Here is a 25,265-nt window from a genome sequence, read left to right as displayed (position 1 = left end):
AGGGACAGACACAAAACAGTGCGTTTTTTTGTTCACCCTCAAAAAGTGACGATTTTAACATGCTATATAAAATATATGTGGGGTATTTTGAGCTAAAACTTCACACACACACTCTGGGGACATTTACATCTTGTGAAAAAGGCGTTATAGCACCCCTTTAAAAGCACCATAGGTTGATCGTCGAGACCATTAGTGGCTTGTCTGATTGGTTGTCAATGTTTTTTATCGCTCATTTGCTAGAAAATTATGTTTGAATAAGCTATAGCGATAACAAAACAGAAAATGCTTTCAGTGATTTTTTCAGAGATGATTAAAACATTTTCAGCCAATCAGAATCCACTCGACTTTAAGAGCTTGAGCATTTAAAACAGTAAATGACAAATCTGCAGAGCATGCTTATAATATACAGAACATTATTGTACGTTAGTGTGGAAATCAATACATGGCCTTTTGAGAGTAGTATGTTATTCCAAACTCATTTATGTCATTGAAACATTCACTCAACTGATTTATTCACTACTAAAAAAACTAAATAACTGACAATATTTTGTCTAAAACGTAAACTTCTTGTATATTGAGCTGCAATTAGACATGGGAACATGATTCTGATTCAAACTGGTGTTTATTTGCAGTACATGTACAATTGGTATCATAAGATCCCAGTGCATTCTTTGTAGTAGTGCACTTCTTATTGTCTGTATGCTGTTCAGTGCACACAGTTAGCAATTTAATAATTGTTGGGCTGGCGTTGCTAGCAAATATTACATACCAGCACCAAATCTTAACATATTGGTAATTCAAGATATTTTACAGACGTTTTTAAATTGAACTTACCAGGTTGATCAAAGTCCTGTGGCTAAACATGAAACCTTGCGAACATCAGCCACAGAATTTAGTTTTTGGTAAGACAGGTTATGTAACATTGACGAAAAAAGCCAAAAAAAAAAAAAAAAATCCAGATTTTAAAAGACAAAAAAAAAAAATGTGTTTATCGGACAGTACCAAACATATCTCTACCTCTGGGTACATATTTAAAACTAATAAGTCTAGATCTACCGATTACAACTAGCATGACAGCAGTGGGTATTGCACATCAACTGTAAAAAAATGAGTACAAAGAAAATTAAACAAAAAGATCAAATTTACATTTCAGTTCTTTTACTTCTAGGTGAAGTATACATAATGTACAAAACTATACGTTGCCTACTATTGACAATAGTTCACTTTAGAAATAAATAAATAATGAAATCTGTATTAACATTTTACGGGCAACTACGTCAAAAAAAAAAAATCTAGAAATTTAGAGTGAGGTAGTTCATCAAAGCCTACTTTGATCTGAATTATAACATTTTTGAGAGATGAAATAAAAGCAAATGCATTGAAAAATCTAAAGTTAAAATTCATTAGCGTAAAGACAGCAAAGAAAAATTAAGAGCACTTAAAATTAAGAAAAAAAAAAGTCCGGGATGCAACTCAAATAAAAGATTATATATGCCAATCATTATGCAAACACAAACCTTCTGTTCCTTCATCCTCTCAACTATCACCATACATACACGTCCATTCGATAGCATTGCCTCATGGGAAATGTAGTCCCCATCTACAGCATTTGTTGCAATATCTTGCACATTTCCCTAAACAATAAAGCTGCAAACCATATATGCATACCAAAAATGTTCCAATTTGCGATTACTTTGATGAAAGACCTTGCTTGAGGAAACGTCCCTTTGCATTTTTTCCCAACATGCCCCAACCTCTCAATCTACATGATCACACACACATCCAATACAATAGAAAAATAGACACTCCAACATGATATGAACAGTATTACTTTGAAAAACCTCACCCAAATTTCTTCATCTTTCTAATCATTCAGGAATGAATGCTGGACTCAGGCACTTTCTCCATTTTGAAAACAAAATAAAAGTCAAAATTCAAATTTTAGTGATGGATTTAGCTTGTAGTCACAAGGGTCGTGTTGTGAACTTTACAGTAGGAGGAGCAGAGTTTACACTACATACACTAATATTGTAAAGATATAATTACATTCCAAAACATTACATAATCAAAGATTTTTTATAAAAAACAATTTTTAACGTTAGATTGCCAAGTCCTATTCCTTTATGATCTATTTTGAACCTCCAATCTAATGTTTCCATTCATTTAGCATTGATTGCTGCATTTAAAATTACATAATTTTAACTCATTGCCTAATGAATAAGATCACGTCGGTATACGCAGTTTGATTGTAAAGACTAAAGAAATCAAAAGTGTTACCAAATATCCAATTTCGGGTTTCATATCATATATTGAAGTGTTCAAACAAGACCTTTACATGAAGAACTGTGTTGTGCTCCTTTTACAGGACTGTACAGCGCTAAAGAAAGCTGTGGGTTACTGTTTTCTGTGTGTCGAGTCGAAATATGTACAGACTAGATAACATACGGTGACATTTGAAAACACACACGTGTTTTTACAGAGTAAATCGTGAGCACTATAATTAGAAATTAGCTAAGAGCGCTTTAAAATGTGTTTTTGTAAAGCCAAACTGAATAAAATGTCCAACTAAACTTGTGTTTTAGGTACACAGGTCATATTAAAACCATCTTAGACCACATCAAAATGCAGCCGAACAACATTTTACACACCAGCGACTCCCAACAGTAGTAACAGTGTGGAAACATGAACTCATCCAGGAAATGGACCTCCACTAATTAGTGATTAAAATGACTCTCAAAAAATAAAACATCTCAAAAATATATTCACCATCCATCTTTACAAATAAACTCAAATCATTCCACATCCAAATGGCAAGATGACGTAGCGCTAGCTTCGATCTGATGCGAAATTAAAGTACAGCGAATGAAAGCAATCAAAGTAATGCTGGTCTGGTGTACAAGCTTTCAAGGTGCCCTTAAAAACCCTTACCTCCGTTCTTAAACTTTTTCCGATTCAAAAGAACTTGTCAAGTTTGAGAAAGAAAGGAGGACACGTTTCCGTTTGCCAGTGAAGAGGGATGTTAGCAGGAACGGGATGAACGAGGATGGTCATCTACAGCAGCCCAGCGGTCCTGTGGTCTCCTGACTGCTGTCTGTGTCCGAGGTCACGGTGGGGTCGCTGGACATGGACGACACGTCGTTTGTGGAGGAGGAGGACGTCGTCGAGGGCTCCTGGGAGTCATTGCTCACTGCTGCACCTGTGCTATGAGGAACACAGCACATGTTTATCAGACGGGTACTGTGTGTGTGTGTGTGTGTGTGTGTGTGTGTGTGTGTGTGTGTACTGATTTTCTAAATGAATTAAAGAGGAGCCGTAATTTATCAATTTGCAACAAGAATATTTTCATACTCCTAAGGCGCGTTCAGACCTTTATTTTGAAATAGTGATGAACATGAAAAATCATGAAACCTCAGTTTGTTTTCATGACAAGAGTTCAAAAGATAGCATCCATTCAATTATTTTAGAAAAAAAAGGTCTGAAAATGTTTTAAATATAAAGAAAAAAACAATAGATCCAGCATTTGTGATGTGGCAGCGAGCTATAATGCACATATGTGATCTTTTGTGTTTCTTAGAGGTTGAATTCATTTCAAAATCTGCCAGACTTTCAATACTACTTCTGAATAGGATGTCGACTTCATAAATTGTATGAAAATTGTAAAAAAATAATGGTTCAGACCACTCAAACCACATATGGAAATGGAGGCGCCCTTATATGGGCAGTGATGTCAACTAGTGGAGAAGTGTGGTACTAAACCAAGTCCAAACTAAATCTCACTGAAAGCTTATTTTTTGAGATATCAACCTAAAATTTTAAACGCAACTTGTTCAGATTTTTGGCTTTGATTTTGTGGCATTTTTAGAGTCCACCAGGATTTGAAAATATATATTTTATATAAAATATGAATAATATTTTTTTTACCATTGTACATTTTCATAAACTCAAACTTCTATAACTTTTTTTCTGTTTAACTTTCTTAATTTATTTCACTTCTACAAAAATCCGCCAAATGTCTTCTTTAAAACAAGACCAATCTTACATCTATATTCCAAAGCATTCTTGAATTACAACCATTTAAGTTCGGTATGTGCATTTTCAAGTCTATTAAAAAAAGGGGGGTGCCGCTTAACCAGTAAAAACATCTTTACAGCGTTATCAATTTACTTCAAAAGCAAGATTGTGAGAGATTTAGAATTAGATTTATGCTTTATACATATTCTTAATATCTTACTTTTCAAGTAAATGTATATGGTATTAAATATGTTTAGACATTTAATGAGGAGAAAAACTGATTGATAAATTGTAAATAAAAAGGTTACATGAACAAACATTTGAAATGTTTCAAATTTCATCAGAAGCAAGATTGTGTACGATATTAAAGAGGACCTATTATGCTTCTTTTTTTTTACATGTTCATCTTGTGGTCCAAAAGCACAAAGTTCTTCTCTATATCAGTGTCAGTGTTTCTGAACTCCTGAAACGCCTCCATTGTAGTCTCGAGTTTCTTCTGGGAACGAACACGTCACAATATTCCTCATTATAATAATTAATACGCAGAATAAAGGGGCCTGGTTGAGTTAGTTAGTAGTGTGTTAAACTGGCGGTTATGGTAAGGGGCGGGACATTTCCCAAACACACTCGAAGCGCTCGACCAATCACAACACACTGCTCCAGCCGACCAATCAGAGCACAGTGTGCTTTTCAGAAGGCGGGGCTTCATAGAGACAGGAAGTAAACAGAGTGTTACTGACAGACTGGGAAGAGAGGAGCTGCAACAATGGAGAATATGGGGAAAATAATGTGTTTTTTGAACATTCAATCATGATCTATTGACCTATTCTAGTAGAGCCCAAATAACTACTGCGGAAAATAATTGTAAACATAATACTTTCTTATCAAGATTTCAGTTAACGCATTTGTAAGTTCTTCTAATTCTAAACCTGCTTCGGAGCAAAGCTTCATAATCCAGGGTTAAAACGTACCTTAACCTGGGGTTAAAAACAATTAACCCAAGGTTAACCACAGTGTGAAAAGCCTGATAGAGAGAGAGTTCATTTCATAGATCGAGGAGGAGACTAACCTAGTGAGGCCGGCTGTCCTCGGATCACCCCGTTTTTCGTTCTCTCCTCCAAGTCCATCACTTCCTTGTATATCAGCTCTGATCAGGGAACAGACACAGAGGAGCACAAGATTACGGCAGGAAACATTTGAATCGTAGGTGTTACACAATTGTGACCTGATCCAGCAAAATGAGTCACAGTGACATTAATACCAAAATTGAGATTTTGGTATTAATGGAAAGAGGACCATAAGCTTTCAAATGATATCCTAGTCAAAGTTGGTTGTAAAGATATACACATTTGAATTATGGTCGTCTGCCCTCTTTTTCCAATTGAGAACCTGAGAAAATCGCTTTTAAAGTTTTTTGCCCGTTTTTTGTTGATATCTTTCAAAATCCATTGCATTTAAAGGGATAAACTATTTATTTTACAGCTTAATTGCATTTAAAGGGATAAACTATTTATTTTACAGCTTAATTTGACCAAAGACATTAATATATTAATATATAACACAACATTTCTCAAATTAATAATACGTAATCTTTCTGAGGAGATCTGCTAGCTTGTTAACACAGAGCGCTGCGAGTCTGACAGGAGGATGACTGGACCAATCGCGTGCCGGTCAGTCGAAGCGGGGCTTCCCATTGACAAATGATCAGCGTTTGTGTACATTTCTAAGCTTTTTGATTGGTTCTACACAACGTGTAACACCATATTTGGAGAGATAGTGACGTTTCAGGGGATACCCGGGACATGCTCAGAGGTGACGAGAGGAGTTGAGAATAGCAATGTTCATTTCCATAGAATTTTTGTAAACTTTAATAGTCATTTAAATACCTTTACTCAATTATCTGGACAACGAAACTTTGGGAGATTATTTTTTAATGTAATTTTGATATTAACACAAAAAAAAAATTATTTCATATGTTTTTCCACATAATGGGCCCATATCTTAATGGGCCTTCGACTCATTTCGCCAGAGCGGGTCACAATTTATTACAAATAATCTTATATTTCATGCATCCATCAAGATCTAAATAAAAAAGGCAAAATAATCATGCGTCTGTCATATCTTGAAATCACCAGAAACTAAAAATTATGAATGACAACAACATATAAAAATAAGTCAATAACTTTAAAAACAAGCACCTTTCCACTCCTCTACTGTGTGTTCTCTCTCATCTAGTTGTTTATCCGTGATCGCCGGTGGCGGCTGAAACCAAGCAGATAAATGTCCATCAGACACATCACGAAGGAAAGATAATCATACGTCATGCGCTCGGGACCATCTGGACTCTGAAGTCAACGAGCGCCCCGATGTAATGAACACTCACCGCTTCCACCTCTGACGGATCGTACCACACGTTGATGTAGGGGTGCTGGAGGGCCTCGTCCACGGAGATCCGCTTCGACGCATCTATTACCAGCATTTTGGATAACAAGTCTCGGGCCTGGCTCGCTGGAAAATAAATGCATTTAAATCAGAAACTGAATTGAGAGGGAATTCGCCATGGACAATCATGCTGATCTAGGATTACTGCACTTTGAGGAGTTTATGAAGGCAAGTGTCTTTAGAAGCCAAGTTGAAGCTGCAAAGCATAATCGTGATTTAAATGCACCTTTAATTAAAGCAATAAGCTAGTGGGAGTCATGGATTACAGTAATTTCACAACGGTTGAAGACCCCATACATTTTTTTCGTTATAGTTTCCTTTCTTGACATATTTCCTTTTGAAACAGGAGGTGTGGCACATTTTAATAGGAAAAAGAAGAAAAAGAAAAAAGAAAAAAAGAAATTTTCTTTTATAAGAAAAAAATAGTAATTGGTTTCGGTGGACACTTTTCTTATCTAGAAATGGCATCAAATGGTGCAAAAAAAAATATTACTATTAATAATAATACTATTAAATCTTATCTCAAAACATTTTCTTTTCTTGGATGGCTTATACTTGACTATTGGTCGACTGGTTTAATATGCATTTTCATTTATAAATATTTGTATTTGTTGTGTTACTGTTGTTTTTAAACTTATTATTCTTTATTGCATTTGTTTTAATGCTATTTCATTTTATTCTGCTGGGGGGGTTTTAGGTCTTTTTTTGCAAAGTGCTGGGGGGGTTATTGTTTTTGTAGTTATTATTAATAATTGCTCAGACTTGCAGAATAAAATATTTGACACATGGCACTAACAATTCAACCAAATACAAAGTATGCTTTTTACCTGACATATTTGAAAGACAGATGCAATGATTAATTAATGCATCCATGGATATAATTATAAAATATGACACGATTTTAAAAGTGACTTATAACATCGACTACGCAATACACTTTAATTTATTTAGTGCTAATAAAATGATTAAGCCTATTTGGAGAGAGAGATGTTTATAATGTAACAATATGTCAGTCATCGTGTGTTAATGAAAATATGACTAGGCCTAGACTACTTGTTCTGAGCAGGTGTTGTCAGTGAACAGGCTGTAAAACTGTTGGCTAAGTTACAGTAACTCATGAAAAACTGATGGTAATTATCTGGGAAACATTCTCTAACAGCAGTCAAGTTGTCATTGTTTGTGTCAAACAAGTTGTGAATTTGTTGTAACATTAAAACGGGAGATCATGAGGAGATCATGAGGAGATCCAGTGTTTTCTTCTGTGGGTGAACGAAACTTTCGGAAGATCACGTGAACAATTCCAGGATATGATTTTTCCCCCATTGGTTGTTACGTTAAATCTTAGCCAGATACAATAGTGCTATTTTCTGATTGGCTATTGTTTAGCCCTTTTTCTTTTTTTTGATTGGCTGTTAAGTGGCAGGCTCAACTAAGAACTCCAGGGGAGACGCGGCGACACGCTTGTTTCCTGCCGGCTCCATAGTGACAGCGGCGAGGCCAGATAAATTTTGGGCGCTGCGGCATATTAAATATATTATAAATTGTTTTTCCGCGTGAGAAATACAATGTGTGGCGGGAGTGCGTGACAAAAGACTGAAATGAGTGACAATGCGTGACACTTGAGAGCCCTGCAAAATAAAGTTATTATAATTAATAATATAAAAAAATACACCTGCCACTTAAGAACCCAGTAGATTTGACTTTGCTACTCGCTATTGCTAGTGCAGTGGCACTTCTATAAAACAACAATATAATAAAATGTACCATTTTCATTAAATAATTACAAGTACAAATTAAAACAATAGGCTAGCATCATTCGCCTAACTCTGATAGTCTATGATCGGTTGCACATTCAGTCAGAAGTTTGCATTTATCTGCTATTTGCATCTTTAAACATCCAACAATCCATTTCTAAAAGCAATATTTACAGAGTAACAGCACTATAAAACAGGCAGAAGTGTCCGTCACCTTTGAGTTTGTTGTGGTCAGAGTCTGCAGGGAAGAGCACGTCAGGGAAGAGCTTCTCAAAGGTGTATCCAGCGTAGCGAGGTCTGTTCTCCACGTAAGTCCTCACTGACTGGTTCAGCTTCAACATGAACTCCTGTGCCGGCGTGCCCAGCTGCTCGATCACCTTGTTCCACTGGTCAATGTCTTCAGGTTACATGCTAAGGAAAACTACTGACTGGTGGAGGCACATCATCATGTCTCTCTCTTACCTGACTAAGATCTGACTGACATACATAAACATAATTACCCAAAGTGAAACATTATAAGCTGTTAACCTCTTTATTATTTAAGAATGACTTCAATTTTTGTTTTGTTTTTTGTGTAAACACTATGGGTCTCATTCATCAAACACGAGCAGAACGAATTTTTTTGTAAATCGTGTGTAAAGTGGTTCTGACGTAAATTTTCGGATTCATTAAAATGTTCGTATTTTCCAAATGTTAGTTGGTACGAAAGAAATCTACACCATCCGAACGTTTTGCTCATTAATAAGGCTGCATTTTAATTCACCTTAATCGGGTACATATTTACACAGCATTTTGAAAAAATATTATATATATATAGTAATTACATACGGTTTTTCTTTTTACTTTTATTATGAGAGCCAGTGATAACATCTACAAACGGAACACTTTAATCAAATAATGAATTGCTTTCAATACGGCTGGGCTGTATTTTTTCGAAGTGAACTAATTCGTTTTTTGCAGTCGAGCTTCATGTCGAACCATTTTCTTTTCATTTCTGGGACTGTTCGATTAAAGGGCACCTATTATGGAATTTTGAAATTTACCTTTCATGTAGTGTGTAACATAGATCTAAGTGAACAAAAACATCCTGCAAAGTTTGAAATATGAAAGTGCACCGTATATAAAGTTATTGTCTTTCAAAAGTAAGAGTCGACTCGGAGTCATTTTTATGAATCGTTAGAAGACCGAAGCTTTTTCTCTGACTAGATGACGTCAACTTGTCAAGTTATTTGAATACGATACGCCCACTTATTGCGCTCCAAGGCCAGCAGGGAAACATCAGGGCGACGAGACGCTGCGTTCTGAAGTTGGGCTCAAAAGTAAACTTTTTTCATCTGCCCAAGGAGGAGCATTTGAAGACTAAGTGGCTACAATTCATATATACAACTATACCACAGAAGTATAGTCCGAGCCTTGTGCTTTGCTCGCGCCATTTTCAAGACGATTGCTTTATCAACTTAAATGCACTCAAACTTGGATTCGCGAGCCGGCTGATATTGAAGGAAGGTTCAGTTCCAAGTGTATTTGCATCAGCTTCCTCCTCCGTATCACAACCTGTAAGTGTTATTAACAATTGTTGCTTTTATATTTTATGTAGCATGCTTAATAATTATTTTGTTTGTTGTGTAAGCACCGTTTAGCTTCTAGGTCTTCAATGACAATTGTATTGAGATATGTGAAGTGTTTGTCGTTGTTTTCGGAGTTGTCTTAAAGAATAGAGTAATACCTCGTAGTAACGTAACTACATTTTATTTTTTTTATTTTTGTAAAAACTTTATGTTTAAGCATCGGGCTAACGCAAACAAAGACTGATTACACGATTTAATTACAAATTATATCTATAATGGATAATCTCTGAGTATTGTTAAATACATCAGTCGTGTATACATGTGTGTGTTTATATTATGTTCTATAAACTTTACTTTTTGTTTTACATGTAAAAGCTGCATATTGTTATTATTTATTGTTGTTGATAGGGGTGGTGGTAGGGACGGTGGTATTGGTATTGATATTATAGAACCATGTGTGTTCTTTTTTTGATCTGGGTCGGGTGACTATTCTGGGTGCTGTCGGTGGGTATGACTAGCAGGTCCTGGCGGCATATTTATTGTTTACTCGGTTCACGGATTTAATGGCCTCTCATTTTTGCCGCCTCTGCCCCAACTCCAGGCTTCTGTTGAGCAAAATAAATGTGTTGGACGGATATCTGGGCTGGATGTGGTGTCTCTGGCTAGGGAGCTAACCAGTGCACGCTAGGGTCCAAGCCACAGATCAACTAAAAAAAAATAATAATAATAACAATTTGAACTTCGGTCCTGTCAGGTCACAACCAGACTAGGTGAGCTGGGTCTGGAGGTGCCTGTAATGGTGCCATAGCATATTTTACTGAGGAAGACTCAGCGAAACATAAAGCTTAACTGCTGGGGTTGGGTGTGTGTGTGTGGGGGGGGGGGGGGGGGGGGGGTGGGGGGTGGGGGGGTGGGTGATGGGGGAGGGACAGGTGGATCAGTGAATCTGAGTGAGGTGTCTTTGTTTGGGGGGTTTGTTGGTTGTCCTCACTGGCAGTGGTGGAGTGGCCCCCAGGCCTAGAGAATAATGTCCTAAAATATGGTGTTAGTATTATAATTACAGTACTGCCACTACTACTACCCCTACTATTATCATCATGAATATTAGTGTTACCACTACTACCACTACTATTGCTACTACTATTATTATTTTTGTTCTAGTTATTTTTATTAATAGTATGAATACTACTTTTACTACAACTCACAATTATGATTTTCTTAAATTGTCTCTATCTATATCACTAAAATACCTCATTGCTTAAACTTACCAATGTACCTGCATACATCACTGTATTGATGTTTTTTTAGTTTTTTGGTTTTTTTTGTCTATTTATTTGTTTATTTCTGGTGTTCTGTATGTTCCTCTCTCTTCTGTATGTGTATATATGACATTGATATTTTACCTTGTATAAGCTACAATGTTTTAACTTGCAATAAAAAAACAAAAAAATAAAAAAAAAACAAAGAATGATTGTGCTTTTACAATATGAACTCTGGGCTATGCTCGCTAACATAACATTACATTCTTTATCTTATTTTTAGTTTTTTACTACAAACTACAAAGCAGTGGACTATAATCATTATTATAACACAATTTAATTGATAAAAGCATCATTGTACTCCGTGTTAAACAATAAGTATTATCTATGTAAACACTGCTGGGTCATCTGACCAATCAACGCAGATTAGCGTCGCGCAAAGGAGGGGTTTGAAAAATGAGTCGTTGAACGATTCATTTGGGAGTCGGTGAGCAAATCAGGTAAAAATAAATGCATATTATACGACAACAAAAGTGTTTTTTGTCATTGCATGCATGTAAACCTGTTGTTGGGGACTCCCTAAACAACATTAGGAACATTTTAAATGTCATAATAGGTGCCCTTTAACAGATGAAACTCCAGTAACTGCATCTGCTGCCAAGCTTCCTTTTTTAGGACCTGATACGCCACTATGTACGCTTGAAAATAAAATGTGGTGTTTTGAATGAACTTCTGATAATAAAATATTATCTGATAATGAGAAATTTTTCTTTTTCAATCGCTTTTGAGAAGACATGTTAAAATCCTTTGTTTGGTGTCATAATATGATGCCCATATATGGTTGACAGTCGGAATTAATGGGCGGGATTTATGGTAATTGAGAATGAGCGTGCACGCGTGTCCCATTTACGACTGATTGGAATTCATTAACACACACACACATTTCACGATCACATCTGACGTTTACGAAATATTTGTGAATCAGGAGAAGAGTTTTCGGGAAGGTTTCTTTACGCGCAAATCACTCACATATTTACTCGTATATTTACGAATGTTTCATGAATGAGACCCTATGTGTTCAAGCACATAGTCTAATCCAGCATGATGTGACAACTCTCCACTGAAAGTCATAATGTTACATTAATATAATATACAGATGAAACTCAAATTTAAATATCGTGCAAAAGTTCATTTATTTCAGTAATTCAACTTAAAAGGTGAAACTAATATATTATATAGACTCATTACATGCAAAGTGAGATATTTCAAGCATTTATTTGTTATAATTTTGATGATTATGGTGTACAGCTTATGAAAACCTTTTTACGAAATTCAATACTCTAAAGCCATAATCATCAAAATTATAACAAATAAAGGCTTGAAATATCTCACTTTGCATGTAATGAGTCTATATAATATATTAGTTTCACCTTTTAAGTTGAATTACTGAAATAAATGAACTTTTGCACCATATTTCAATTTTTTGAGTTTCCCCTGTATACTGTGAATATATACATGTATGAATGGAGACATTTAATCTTGATCTTCATTTCAGCATTTCAATCCTTTTTGCACATCAATGAAAAAACACATATCAAGGGTAAAATAACAAAACAAACACTCAAAAACACTTACAATGGGACAGTAAAGACAACCAGGTAAGGATACGGTCTGTGCCAGGAAACAACACACTACCTCTGACCATTTCAGCCATGATGCATCCAACAGACCAGACATCAACTGAAAAATGAAATGACAACCAAATTAAACTGCCAAAAATCTTACAAATGAAATGGCACGATCAATGCCGATAAAAAAGAAAAGCAAACGCACAAACACACACATATCAAACAAAGAACAGGGAGCACTGATGTGGATGCAACAGAGGTGACAGGACGGCGCATGCAAACATCTCAGTGTGCATCAGGCAGGATCACGGGCCAATCAGATCAAGACATCCAAGTGGGCCTACTCTTCACAAAAGGCTGAACAAGGATACAGTCCCTCCCTGGAAAAAGGATTTTGTGCCGCACCATCTCTGCCATAATGCAGCCAACAGCCCAAATATCCACTACACGAGTGTAGCATAGAGGAAAGAGAGAAGACATAAGCAAAGCAGAAAGAGCAGCGCGACTGATTGAGATTTGTCTGAGTTTGACCCACTGCCAATTTTTCCGACTAGGACTAAACGTCAGCATTTTCGGCCTTCAAATTGATCTGTTATTTTCGCACTGCAGTGAACCGCTTCCCAAGTTAGACTGGTGCTCAGCGACTAATGCTCAGTGCTGCAGGCAGACCCGTCCCGTGTGCTTGGGCATGCAGACACTAGTTCAGCTGGACTAAAGAATCCCGTTTAATGTTAAATCACCACAGCCATTTGGTGAGATCAAGGTTTTTTCAGCAGAATGATGTGAAGGGTGCTCTGGGGTCGTTTGGGACCCTTTATGTGGGCATGCTGCAAAGCAGTGACATCAGGTTAGCACTCACCATTGGCTTGGTAACCCATGCCCAGGATGACCTCGGGGGCGCGATAGTAGCGCGTCACCACATAAGGGGTCATGAGGAGGCCGGTGGCAGCCGTCCGGGCCAGGCCGAAGTCCAGGATCTTCAGCGTGCAGTCGGATTTCACTACTATGTTACTAGGTTTCAGATCCTGGAAAGAGAAGAGGTTAAGGGTCAGCAGAGTGGGCACATTCTCACGGGTAGGAATGAGCACTGCTAGTTTTTATTGAATGATTACATAAAATTTTTGTAATCAAAATTCACGTCTGTTTAATTGAAAGCATGAAAGGTATAGACTTTAACAATTTATTAAAAGCTTGAAAATCACTATTAAATGTTTAATTTTTTTCCCAAATTCAGAGTATCCCCATTTTAATTCAAATTTTTTATTAAAGTTTATTTACATTTTAATCATCAAAAAGCATGTGCAATCAATTGATTACAAAGAGATTCTATGTTGTCGGTTTTATTTTTTCTAGATTTATGATTTAATACACATTTATCAATGTTTAGAAAAACAGTGGTAATCAAATAAAAGCATCGCCGGTAAACATTAAAAATTAAATCTTTTAAAATTGTATTTTATTTTTTTGATTACGGTAGAAAACGTGAAAGAACAATTGTGTGATATTCCTTAAAATATCATAATCCCCTAAGAAATATATTTAGGGGTTCCTAAAAGCATCACTCCCAACATCAAGTTTGTTATACATAATTGTTAGCTAAATTATGCTGTCTTAATAAAAATATCTTATTTTGGCCAAAATTCAAGGCAGCATTACATAAATCTTTCTTGAATAAGGAAATGCATTGGAACAGAGTAGGGGAGAAAAGTTGATTTTCTTGGTAATTTGTGTTTATTTAGCCTAGGCTTAAGGCACCTTCCAACCAATGATGATAAAGATAGTTTAACCAAAAAACTTTCTAAATATAAAAGAATAGAGTCCACACCTCAATTGACCAAATTGCTTACAGAACTTTTTTTTTCCCCAGCTGATGAACGATAAAAACCTCGACAGCCAATCAGAATCCTGCTTTATAGAGCTCGAGCATTTAAAGCGACGGACGACAGAACTGCAGAGCATTATTAGACTGTTGGCATTAAAGTGTGTGAAAACTCCTGTATTATCAAGAGTATCAATTCATTAGTTTAACAACATCGCAAAATAAAACTCTATTGGCAACAACATAGTGCTGGGCTGTATACCGGTTCATACCGAATACCAGTGTTTATTTTTGTTATGCTATTAATTTTTAATATAGCGCAATACCGGTCTGTGGCTTTAACAACGTTCAGAGCGCGGCGCGACAGTGTTGCACTGGTGATGCACAGATGCATGTGTTTCTAAGCATGATGGTGAAGATGGAGAGGTTCAACTATAATTGATAGCTGTAAAATTATATTACAATGTTTCTCATACATTGGTTCACAATATCAACACTGCCCGCCGCAAATAGATTTTCCAAAAGGCTTGACATTGTTGAATAAACATGAGCATTGCACGTTTCAAAGTCAAAACGTGAATGTATCTTTGAAGGGACTGTCTTTAGAAATGTTTCTGTTATTTTTTTATTTAATCTTTCTTTATCTTTCCTGATAAAGCAGTGTGTATGAGCGCAACATTCTAGTCAAGTCAAGTCAATCTACAGCAATATTTTCTCTCTCAATCAGTAGACAATGTGGTTTACACCCAGTCATGCTTGAAAAATAATAATACCATCATATACCGTGAAACCGGTTTAATTTTTAAAAAATACCGTGATACAATTTTTAGGTCATATCGCCCAGCACTACAACAACAACAACAACTGAGTATTAATCTTTTTGTGCTTTACGTGTGAAGAGCTTTTCCTGTGACTGTTACTGAAGCATCTCAAAGCCAGAAGATGCCGCCTATGTGGATTGAAGACAGTTCACTAGGCTTTGAAGTGTGTGTGTGTGTGTGTGTGTGTGTGTGTACCCTGTGTATGATGCCGGCAGCATGTAGGTGTTTGATGCCGCAGAGCATCTGATAAAGCAGGTAGGAGAGTCTCTCGTGGTCCAGCTCCATCTGAATGACCTGGCACAGGTTTGCATCCATCAGCTCCATCACCAGATAACTGAGGACAGGAGACGAAGGTAAAGGAATGAGGAACACACAACTAAACAAGCATGCATGCACATACAGGTGAAACTCCAAAAATTTGAATATCGTGCAAAAGTTCATGTATTTCGCCGCGTTGAGGCAGTAATTCATGCAAAAGGGCCCGAACCAAGTACTGAGAGTACATATGCATGATTATACTTTTCAGAGGGCCGACATTTCTGTATTTAAAATCCTTTTTTTATTGATTTCATGTAATATTCTAATTTTCTGAGATTTTGAATTTGGGGTTTTCATAAGCTGTAAGCCATAATCATCAAAATTAGAACTTTTGCACAATTTTCAAATTTTTCGAGTTTCACCTGTATACACAGATTGGTGATTTATGTGGGTAACTAAGCTCTGACAAACATGACAAACGTATGCATGCTACTGTGGTAAATTTAATAATCGCACAGACCGATTTTTTGTAGTGAGTGCAACATATATATATATATATATGCCACACTGTACAGCCCTGATCTCGTTACACAGTGAATTTGAATTAATCCAAGGCCAAACTTATATGTAAGCAATAAGGTACTCGAGGCTGTGCTGTATCGTGAATAAGTCAAGGCTGAAGGGCGTTGTTAGGCACGACGCGAAGCGGAGTAACCCCTTCAGCCGTGACTTATTCACGATACAGCACAGCCTCGAGTACCTTATTGCTTTTATAAAACGGTTACCACACAATACAACTATTAAAGCCGAAAAATATTTATCTATGCAACTTTCATGAAGTAAAATCACTAAAAGCCTTCCTTCCGCTGGAAAAAATAGTCCCTGACCGTAAACAGCAACAGAAGTTACATACATTATTTCGCCAATAGATGGCGGCAGAGACTGTCTTTATGAGCGAGTCAGTCAGTAGAGAAGACTTTTACATTGAAAGGACTCGAACTTGTGATCACGGAGAAGGAAGACGCAATGGACAGATGACTATGGGCTCGGGGAAACCCCTTAACTGTTAAAAGAACAAGATATCGCAGCGGACATTCAAACGAATTTATTTTATTATGAATATATAGGACTGACCTGAAGGAAAATGCTATATCTACTGTAAATGCAGATACACTCGCTTACTCGATCTCTCACAATACTCTACTACAGCTTCAATGAACAATATCGATGAGATCAAACATGTTTACGTTGCTAAGAGTGGTTGCTAGGGGTGTTGTGTAGTGATACATAGAGCCGTTGGGTGAAGCGGTCATAGCCGTGTTTTAACGTGAATAAAACACAGCTATTGACCAATCAGAATCAAGGATTTGGAACTAACCTTTTTATAATATGTGTTATACATTTTACAAGTCAAAGGGAATTTCAATTCCATTCTAATTCACAGCAGAAAATAAAACTTACACATCCTGGAATTCTTCAAGTGTCTTCTGTGGCGTGAACACATTTAACAAGCCAATAATCTGTGAAATGAAAGCACACGGCATGAAAGATGTGCATGTGCTGTGAGGTTCACCTATGTGAGTTTGTCACATCTATGAGGACATCAAGCTCTTACTATCCAAAATATATCATCATTACACAATTAACTTCAATATACACTAATACTCAAAACTTTGGAGATTTATTCAGCAAGGATGCATTAAATTGATCTAAAGTGACTGCAAACTCATTTATAATGTTAGAAAAATTCTTGTTTTTCCTTCTTTTCTGCTCTTTCTTTTAAGAATCCTGAAAAAAACGTATTACCGTTTCCACAAAAATATGAAGCTGCACAACATGATGATAATAATATTAAATATGTGCTTAATGAGCAGCAAATCAGCATATTTATAATGATTTCTGAAGCATCATGTGACACTGAAGACTTGAGTAATGATGCTGAAAATACAGCTTTGATCATAGGAATAAATTACATTTACATTAATAATATATATAATTAAATTGAAACAGAACAAAACATGTCTTACGTTTTTGTGGTTGACACATTTCATCAGGACCAGTTCTCTGTAGGCCCGTTTGGCATGGGTTTGGTTCTGAAAGGGTCGGCTAAGTTTCTTAATTGCAACATTTCGTTCAAGGACGTGGTCATATGCAGAGCTACAAAAAAAAAAAAAAAAAAGTTTTTCATTTAACACACTTTCTTTTATGAGCCATCTTAATGATAATCTGCTTCTTTCATATTTTACAGGCTAATCAAATTCATTAAACTCACCAGACGATGCCTTGAGCTCCAGACCCGATTGGTCTTAGATTCTGATAGCGCTTCAAAACGGTGAATGTTGAGTCTCCTACATCTATGCTGTAATACTCTTTCTCACGCTTATTCCTGTTCATGTTGAAAACCGCACTGACTGTTTCTTGGGCATTCAAGAAAAACTGCACCTTCAAATTCTGAAAAGACAAAAAGAAATGAGTGAGTAGAGCACTTTCATCTGGTCCTGGTCTGAGGAAAAAGAGAGAACATATAATCTTCTGGTTTGCGATCAAAGAAACTTGACCTTCAAAGTTAGGTAAAATTCATAAATGCAGCTGCATGTAACATACAGTGGCATATATAGAAGAGATTCAGATTCAGATTATTTTATTTAATGCCATGTCAGCATTCAAAGCTATTTTCATGGCAAAAATGTAATTACAAAAATACAAATACAATAAAAACATAAAACAGCAAGTCATATTACACAATACAAGATTTTTTTTAATTAACATATGATTTAAAATAAATCCAAAACCTATTCAGGCATAATCTTATTAAATATGTCCTTAAGTGAAGTAACTTCATAAAAGAGCATTCTGCTCGTATTAAGTCCAGGAACATCCAATAAAATATGTTTGACATTGACAGATAAGGGAATCTTACAAAACATGCATAAAATTGGGTCTTCTTTCTATATAGAAGAGATTTAAGTATAAAAGAGGAATAGTTTGCATATTGCAATTAATGTCATGTGCAAAATGTCCTAAGACTAACTCTGTCATTAGACTAGTTTCATGATATTGCACAACCTGTGAGTTTAGAAGATTAAGACGTATGTAAGATCAAAATATGTTCATTTTTAAATGTTATCGTTATCGGCCCGATAAGAAAATTTGACAGATATATGATGGATTTCCTTTACTTCAGATGCTCAACATGATGGTTTTGAATTGCTTGAAAAAAAAGAGAAGAAATGAAATAACAGTTAGGTGTAGGACTGCACGATATTGAAGAAAAATGCGTTAACTCGTTAAATAATGCGATATTCGATATTTGATACGATAATGCTTAAAGTGTGTAAAATAAACTTTAATTATCTTAAAAATGATATAACCTACATACGTGTTTCAATTTTTTTTTGTGACAAGAAAACATCCCTACAGCTTCTGAAAGTGAACAGCAGTGTTTTACTGTCGCATTAGAAGTGTTATTTTAACATCAGTGTGTATTCAACCACTGGGTTTAGGGTTTCAGGAAGGCCTACATTAGTTTATTTAACAACAGAACGTGAATAATCAAATGTAAAAATAAAACACTGTATGAATTAAATATGTTCTGATTCTTATTAAAGCTGAAAAAGTTATTCAGCAAACAGCAGTGAGTGATTTTCTCTTTCTTTTGTTCATGACCCCAGTTATTGCAAGCCGATGCGATATGCATATTGCGATATACATTTGTGATCATTTTTATATATTTTGCAGACCTAGTTAAGTGTAACATGCGTTGCAACCAAGTCTGTCATATAGGACATAACATTATAATGAGAACATCATTATAATTGTGTGTATGGGACATGGCTATTAATGGTCAGGCTCTAAAAATTTTATAAAAATTTGGATTTAGATTTAGCAGCCAATATATCGGTTATCGGCTTTAATGATCGACGCCTGCAGTGCCAAATGGACAGCGCCAGACTGCCATTCAAACTACTCTGGTGCCGACGGCCACCAACGTGGAAGGTACACCGCTATGCGCCGAAGAAGACCTGGGGAAGAAGAAGTCGAAGACGACCTCGAAAAGTGTCGTCTTAAGCCTGGTTCACACGGGACGATTTTAAAATTGTCGGCCGATTTTCCAAACCTGAGAGACCCCACAGTTTTGGTCGTACAGTGTGTGTGGTGCGCAACCACACGGCAAAATCAACACATCACACACAAACCGATTTGACTCCCGAGCATTCCCAGGTCAGACGAGAAATCTCGCAAAATCCCTCGAGATCAAACGTGACTTCAGAGTAAACAAACATGGCGGACGAAGAGGTGGCGATAGTTTGTCGTTTGTTTTTAACCGAAAAAAAAAAATGTATCTGACAACTCCGACGTCCACCGGACTTTCTGGTGCGCCATACCGCCGGCTGTTTTGATTCTGTTTCCCGGCGCTTCCTCGCCGCCTCGTCACCTCGCTTTCTGATTGGCTACACGCCACAGTCCACAGGCTGCGTGCTCGTTTGTCCCCGGGGGACACACACACGAGGAGAAATCGGGCCAAAAAATCCAACATGTTGGATATCCCCGATTTGAGATCGGAGCGGTCCCGACGTCCTTCCGAGCAGACGAGAGCAGTCTTAACACAACACACACGGCAGGAATATCTGATCAGATTATTTTACGATAATCGGAGCATCATTAAGATTGTCGGAAGGGGCGAATCGGGGCTAAAATCTGCCTAATTATCCTGCCGTGTGAACCAGCCTTAACCCTTGCCGACACCAAGACCCTATAGTTGTGAAAGAAGCCGAAAGTCAAGAAGATAAAGAGAAGAATATGATGAAATACATGCTTTATTTTTAACTAGATGAAAGAAATCCAGAGCAAAGGCATGCATATCAAGAAGATAAATATTGAATATCAAAATGGTGCAAAATATCAATATATTTTCTTCATGCACTGCCACGAGCGCCAGTGCGCACATACCAAAGCGCTGTGGATTGTGGGTGACGAATCTGACCTAAGAAGCATCAGCAAAGCCTCATCATCTTAACGCATCGTCAGCGATATAGTGACTTGAAGCAGAAATACATATTTAAACAGGTACACTGCTCAGGGAACTGTGAAAACAAATGACCCAGGCTGAGACGGTCATTACTCAAATTTAGCATATTATGCTGCAGTGACGGCCGCAAACACGACTTTCACATCTCTTTACATCGGTATATATCAGGACAGCCTGTACATGTGATTTTATGGTGCATTTTTTCCACTCAAGGCATATACCAAGGATCCCTAACATGACATTACATGTCTTTGACTTTGACAAATGCTTTAAAGGATAATTCCGGTATTTAACACCTTGAGTCTATATTGTAGTTTGTTTTGGATGAAGAAGAGTGGTGGACAACATTTTTTTGACAATGGTTCCTCTCTCGAGTTTTTGACTATAAAAGAATTGGCCATGGACCCATTTAACATTGGAGTCAATGTGCATGTCCGAAAATATCATTAAAACAACCTTTAACATTATTTTTCAAAACTGTGCAACTCACCGAGTGATTAGTGATGTTAGTTGATGTTCCAGAACCAAAAAGTGTTGCGAAATACAGTTTCTGTCGTGTTTTATTCGTCATTTTGTAAAATCCCATTGTTGAAAAAATAGTTCCACTATAGCAAAATAAACGGATTGGAATCATATATTGCGACGATATATTGTTTATTATCATCAACGAACATCACTAACCACTCGGTGAGTTTAACAGTTTTGAAAAATAATGTTAAAGGTTGTTTTAATGATATTTTCGGACATGCCCATTGACTCCAATGTTAAATGGGTCCATGGCCAATTCTTTTATAGTCAAAAACTCGAGAGAGGAACCATTGTCAAAAAAATGTTGTCCACCACTCTTGTTCATCCAAAACAAACTACAATATAGACTCAAGGTGTTAAATACCGGAATTATCCTTTAAGGAATCAGAAGAGCAGGAGAAGAACTCTGCTTTATTTTACCCTAAAAGCATTATGAATAAACTAGGGCTGCAACTAATGATCATTTTAATATTTGATTATCTGTTGGTTGTTTATTTTCCACGATTAATCAAAAAGTATAATTTTTTTAAATATAATAATTAGGGCAGCGCAATATATAGAAATTTTCAAAATATCGCAAATGTATATATCGCGATATGCATATCGCAACAGCTTGCAATAACTGGGGTCATGAACAAAAGACAAAGTTTTGTAGCTTTGATAAGTATCAGGATATATTTAATTCATACAGTGAAAACTAAGCAATGTTTTATTTTTACATTTTATGATTCAGTATCTTTTATTAAATAAAGCTAATGCAGGATAACCTGAAGCCCTGTGGTTTACACTGATGTTATAATAACACTTCTTACGCTACAATAAAACACTGATGTTCATAAGGATGTTTTCTTGTCATAAAAAGAATGTGAAACACATGTAGGTTATATCATTTTAAATATATTTTAAAGTTACCCTGAAGAAGGCTGATTGTGCCGCTACGCGTGGGTTGTTTTTTCCCCCATGTTTTTTTAATTTTCTACTATGAAATAGCCAATCTAATAAAGGCGTTTTATATATTTCCAAAGAAGAGTGCCTTGGATTTTCTTCTATTATATTTTAAAGTTAATTTAAGTTTATTTTACACACTTTAAGCATTATCGTATCGCATATCGAATATCGCATTATTTAATGAGTTATCACATATCGCATTTTTCTTCAATATCGCACAGCCCTAATAATAATAATAATAATAAATGTTATTCCACCACATCCTGAAAACAAATATAGTGAATGTATCTCTATCTGTGTAGGCTATGATTAACACAGCATGCAAAAAAATAAAACATTAGTAAAACCAAAAAACAACTGCTTGTCCACCATATTTAAGTTAAAATCACTAAACATAAAAATTATAAATAAATAAAAAACTATAAAATGTTAACTGGTATTGACTCTTCTTAACAGGCTAAACTTCTCCCACAATAACTCATATTATTGGTGCGTTGGGAAGTACGTATTACGACGTCAGGCGCGTTCAAAATACAGCAGTCATCTTAAACTCAACTACTTTAATAAAAAAAAATAAAAAAAGGAATGTGCATATGGGGCGTATTTGCTTTTACTTAATTTGTGAATTTTTTACACATTACAATAATATTGTAAGGCAATTTGCTTATTTTGTTGTAAATAAAAAAGCTGACAGTGTCACTGCTAAATAAATACCTTTAAGTATTGCTGTATTTCCGACATGTTTCTCACTGATGTGCCTCCAATTTATAAACTCGGGGCTTAAAGAAAATCCAGAGCTTAGTTCCCACTCGCATTTACCACTTTTTGGTGGCGTTCAACTCATAAATTCAATCTTTCCAAAATTACTTGAATGCACCATGTGTCCTCGGCTATATTTCAGATGCGCTTTGTTTCTCCATACACATGTGTTATTCACTACTGTAAACTTAATTGATGATCAAACTCGTTGCTTATTATTGATTATCATCAATTAGGCCTAGTAAGTGCACTTAAGATTTAAGTAAATCTTATTTAAATCCATTAACACATTTTGGCACACTGTTCAATGGTGCATCAATACCTGAGATCAGGTTTTAATTGGAATTTTAATTCATACGTCAGATTTGCATTCTTTAACATGAATGTGAATGGAAAGTGTCAATCATCTCCTAAAATAATATTGAGAACCGCACCCAAATCCCCAGAATTCAACATCTCACACCATCCATCATCCACCACAACAAGCAATGACCTCGATGTCTCTGATCCGAGTCCTCACACCTCCAGATGAGTCCATTACACTGCGTTCAAATCAAATCAAATCAAATCTGCAGTATGCATGTTGTGAAAGACAATCTGTTCTGTGCTATCAGAGCACAGCGAGTTATGCATGCACACAAATGGCTGTCTCTCAAAACTCAACGATCATAGGCGTGTGAAGAAAAAATGCTGTCAGCTCACTAGGTTTCGAGACACAGGCAATGTCAGGATCTCAAACTTACACATCATGTCATTTACAGAATGACAAATTGGTAGATTTACCATGTTTTAGTACCACGTTTAAGACATTTGCTATGATATTTGATGTAAAGTGCCATGTAAATATCATTGTATGTATGCAGTACCATTGAGTGTGTATATATATATATATATATACGACTTGGTATTACTACCATCACGGTATATTGATACATTGTAAAACATACTGTAAGTGTAAAACACAATAATCCTCAATAAGTGTATTATAATCCCAATTGACCAGCTTAAACTAGCGAGTCCACGGTGTTTACTGTGGTGTTTTACAGCAGCAGTTCAGGGTTACCCTCCCCCACAACCCACCTTAAAAACATCAGCGGTAAAACTGCAAGTGTTTACTCACCCTCTTAAAAGATATACAGACAACTCAAGAGATGATTCATAAAAGGACAAGTGTCTTCTTCACACAGAGCCCAGCAGTTCGTTGTATTCGTCTTGTTTTCCGCTTGAAGACACAAGCTCTGCGCTCACTGTGCTTCCGTCCACTGGCAGGCCTTGAGCTGCGGACACTTGCGTACTACGTCACCGCGACTCTGCGTGAATGTGACGTGCGCAGTTTCTGCGTTCCTCGCGACGTCATCGAGGTCGTGCGATGACGTCGTGTTGCTTGTGTACTTACTGACTTTTTTTTTTTTTTTGAAAGAAATCGCTTTCTTTTACTGTTTCTTGTTAGATTTCATAACTAACACAGACACTAAACAAGAGAAGGAAATTAGTACATCAACTTTTTACCTTCTAAAACCTGTGAGGATGTTAAGACTGGACAAGAAAAGTTTAACTTCACCAGTTCATTAATCACAAATGTTTTCTATTACATGTTGTTTACATACTACAAATGACACATTATCTACTTAAATATGGACTAATAAATACATTTGCAGAATGTTTGTTGACGGATAGTAGATTTAAAGGTGTTTACGTAAAGGAATTATCTTTTCTCTTTTTGCTCGCTACATAAAATATACTACAGCCAAAAAATAATAAAATATATATTTTTTTACATAAATCGGGCGAATGATAAATAAACAAACCTGTAAAAGCCTTTAGAATATAGATAGCAATAAATCTATAATGTTTGGTGCATGAAAGTGTGGCTGAAGTAGATTTCTGAAGAAGAAGATAAAATATTTTTGAAAAAAACATCCTTTAAAGATGTGTATTGTAACACTTAAATGTGTGTTTTTTGGGGATATTTTCTTTCAAATAGTCTGAAGAAAGACGTTATGGAAGCAAAATAGCATTATAAAATATGTTATATAGTACAGGAACATGCATAAATGTGTGTGTGTGTGTGTGTGTGTGTGTGTGTGTTTGTTTGTTTTAATGCATGTTTACATACTTTTGCACTTGGAAAGCTGCATCCTATTATTTCTTGTACAGGTCAATGCTGTGTGTGTGTGTGTGTGTGTGTGTGTGTGTGTGTGTGTGTGTGTGTGTGTGTGTGTGTGTGTGTGTGTGTGTGTGTGTGTGTGTGTGTGTGTGTGTGTGTGTGTGTGTGTGTGTGTGTGTGTGTGTGTGTGTGTAATAATTTAGTAATTCACCTTTGAAAGCACCTTTCAATCATACATAACATTCTGTAAATGCCTCATGTAATGCATTATGAGAATATACTGTACAGGACAGTAGTGAGTGAAACTGTCACAGTTCACATCTATTGAGTTAGA

The 25,265-nt window shown here is 36.2% G+C and overlaps 1 protein-coding gene across 2 annotated transcripts; it reads right to left on the bottom strand.

Moving 5' to 3' along the window:
- Window positions 1–603: 603 nt before the first annotated feature.
- Window positions 604–24,169, bottom strand: mapk8b (mitogen-activated protein kinase 8b). 2 transcript variants are annotated; one of them, XM_079595355.1, is made up of 12 exons: window positions 23,945–24,169; window positions 17,833–18,011; window positions 17,588–17,717; window positions 17,022–17,080; window positions 15,498–15,636; window positions 13,522–13,687; window positions 12,703–12,774; window positions 8,422–8,604; window positions 6,395–6,519; window positions 6,210–6,273; window positions 5,081–5,158; window positions 604–3,201 (listed from the first exon to the last, which is right to left on the bottom strand). In XM_079595355.1, exons 2-12 carry the CDS (start codon window positions 17,952–17,954, stop codon window positions 3,185–3,187), a joined length of 1,155 nt encoding a protein of 384 aa, XP_079451481.1. In that variant the 5' UTR covers window positions 17,955–18,011; window positions 23,945–24,169; the 3' UTR covers window positions 604–3,184. The 2 variants fall into 2 exon arrangements, with proteins under 2 accessions (XP_079451481.1, XP_079451480.1); XM_079595354.1 differs by having other exon boundaries at window positions 604–3,196.
- Window positions 24,170–25,265: the final 1,096 nt, after the last annotated feature.

Source organism: Phoxinus phoxinus (assembly GCF_949152265.1).
Source record: "Phoxinus phoxinus genome assembly, chromosome: 21".
Lineage (NCBI taxonomy): Eukaryota > Metazoa > Chordata > Actinopteri > Cypriniformes > Leuciscidae > Phoxinus > Phoxinus phoxinus.
Note: the sequence above shows the minus strand (reverse complement) of the source record. Positions and strands in the feature narration are given on the sequence as shown.

Bases quoted from the DNA above. Each gene is read 5' to 3' on its own strand.
- mapk8b (XM_079595354.1), bottom strand. From the start codon at position 17,954: ATGAACAGGAATAAGCGTGAGAAAGAGTATTACAGCATAGATGTAGGA. The intron at 12,775-13,521 runs GTGAGTGCTAAC...TTCATTTTTCAG, and splicing joins CATGGGTTACCAAGCCAATG to TTGATGTCTGGTCTGTTGGA. The intron at 6,520-8,421 runs GTGACGGACACT...TTTATTTTCCAG, and splicing joins TGACCACAACAAACTCAAAG to CGAGCCAGGCCCGAGACTTG.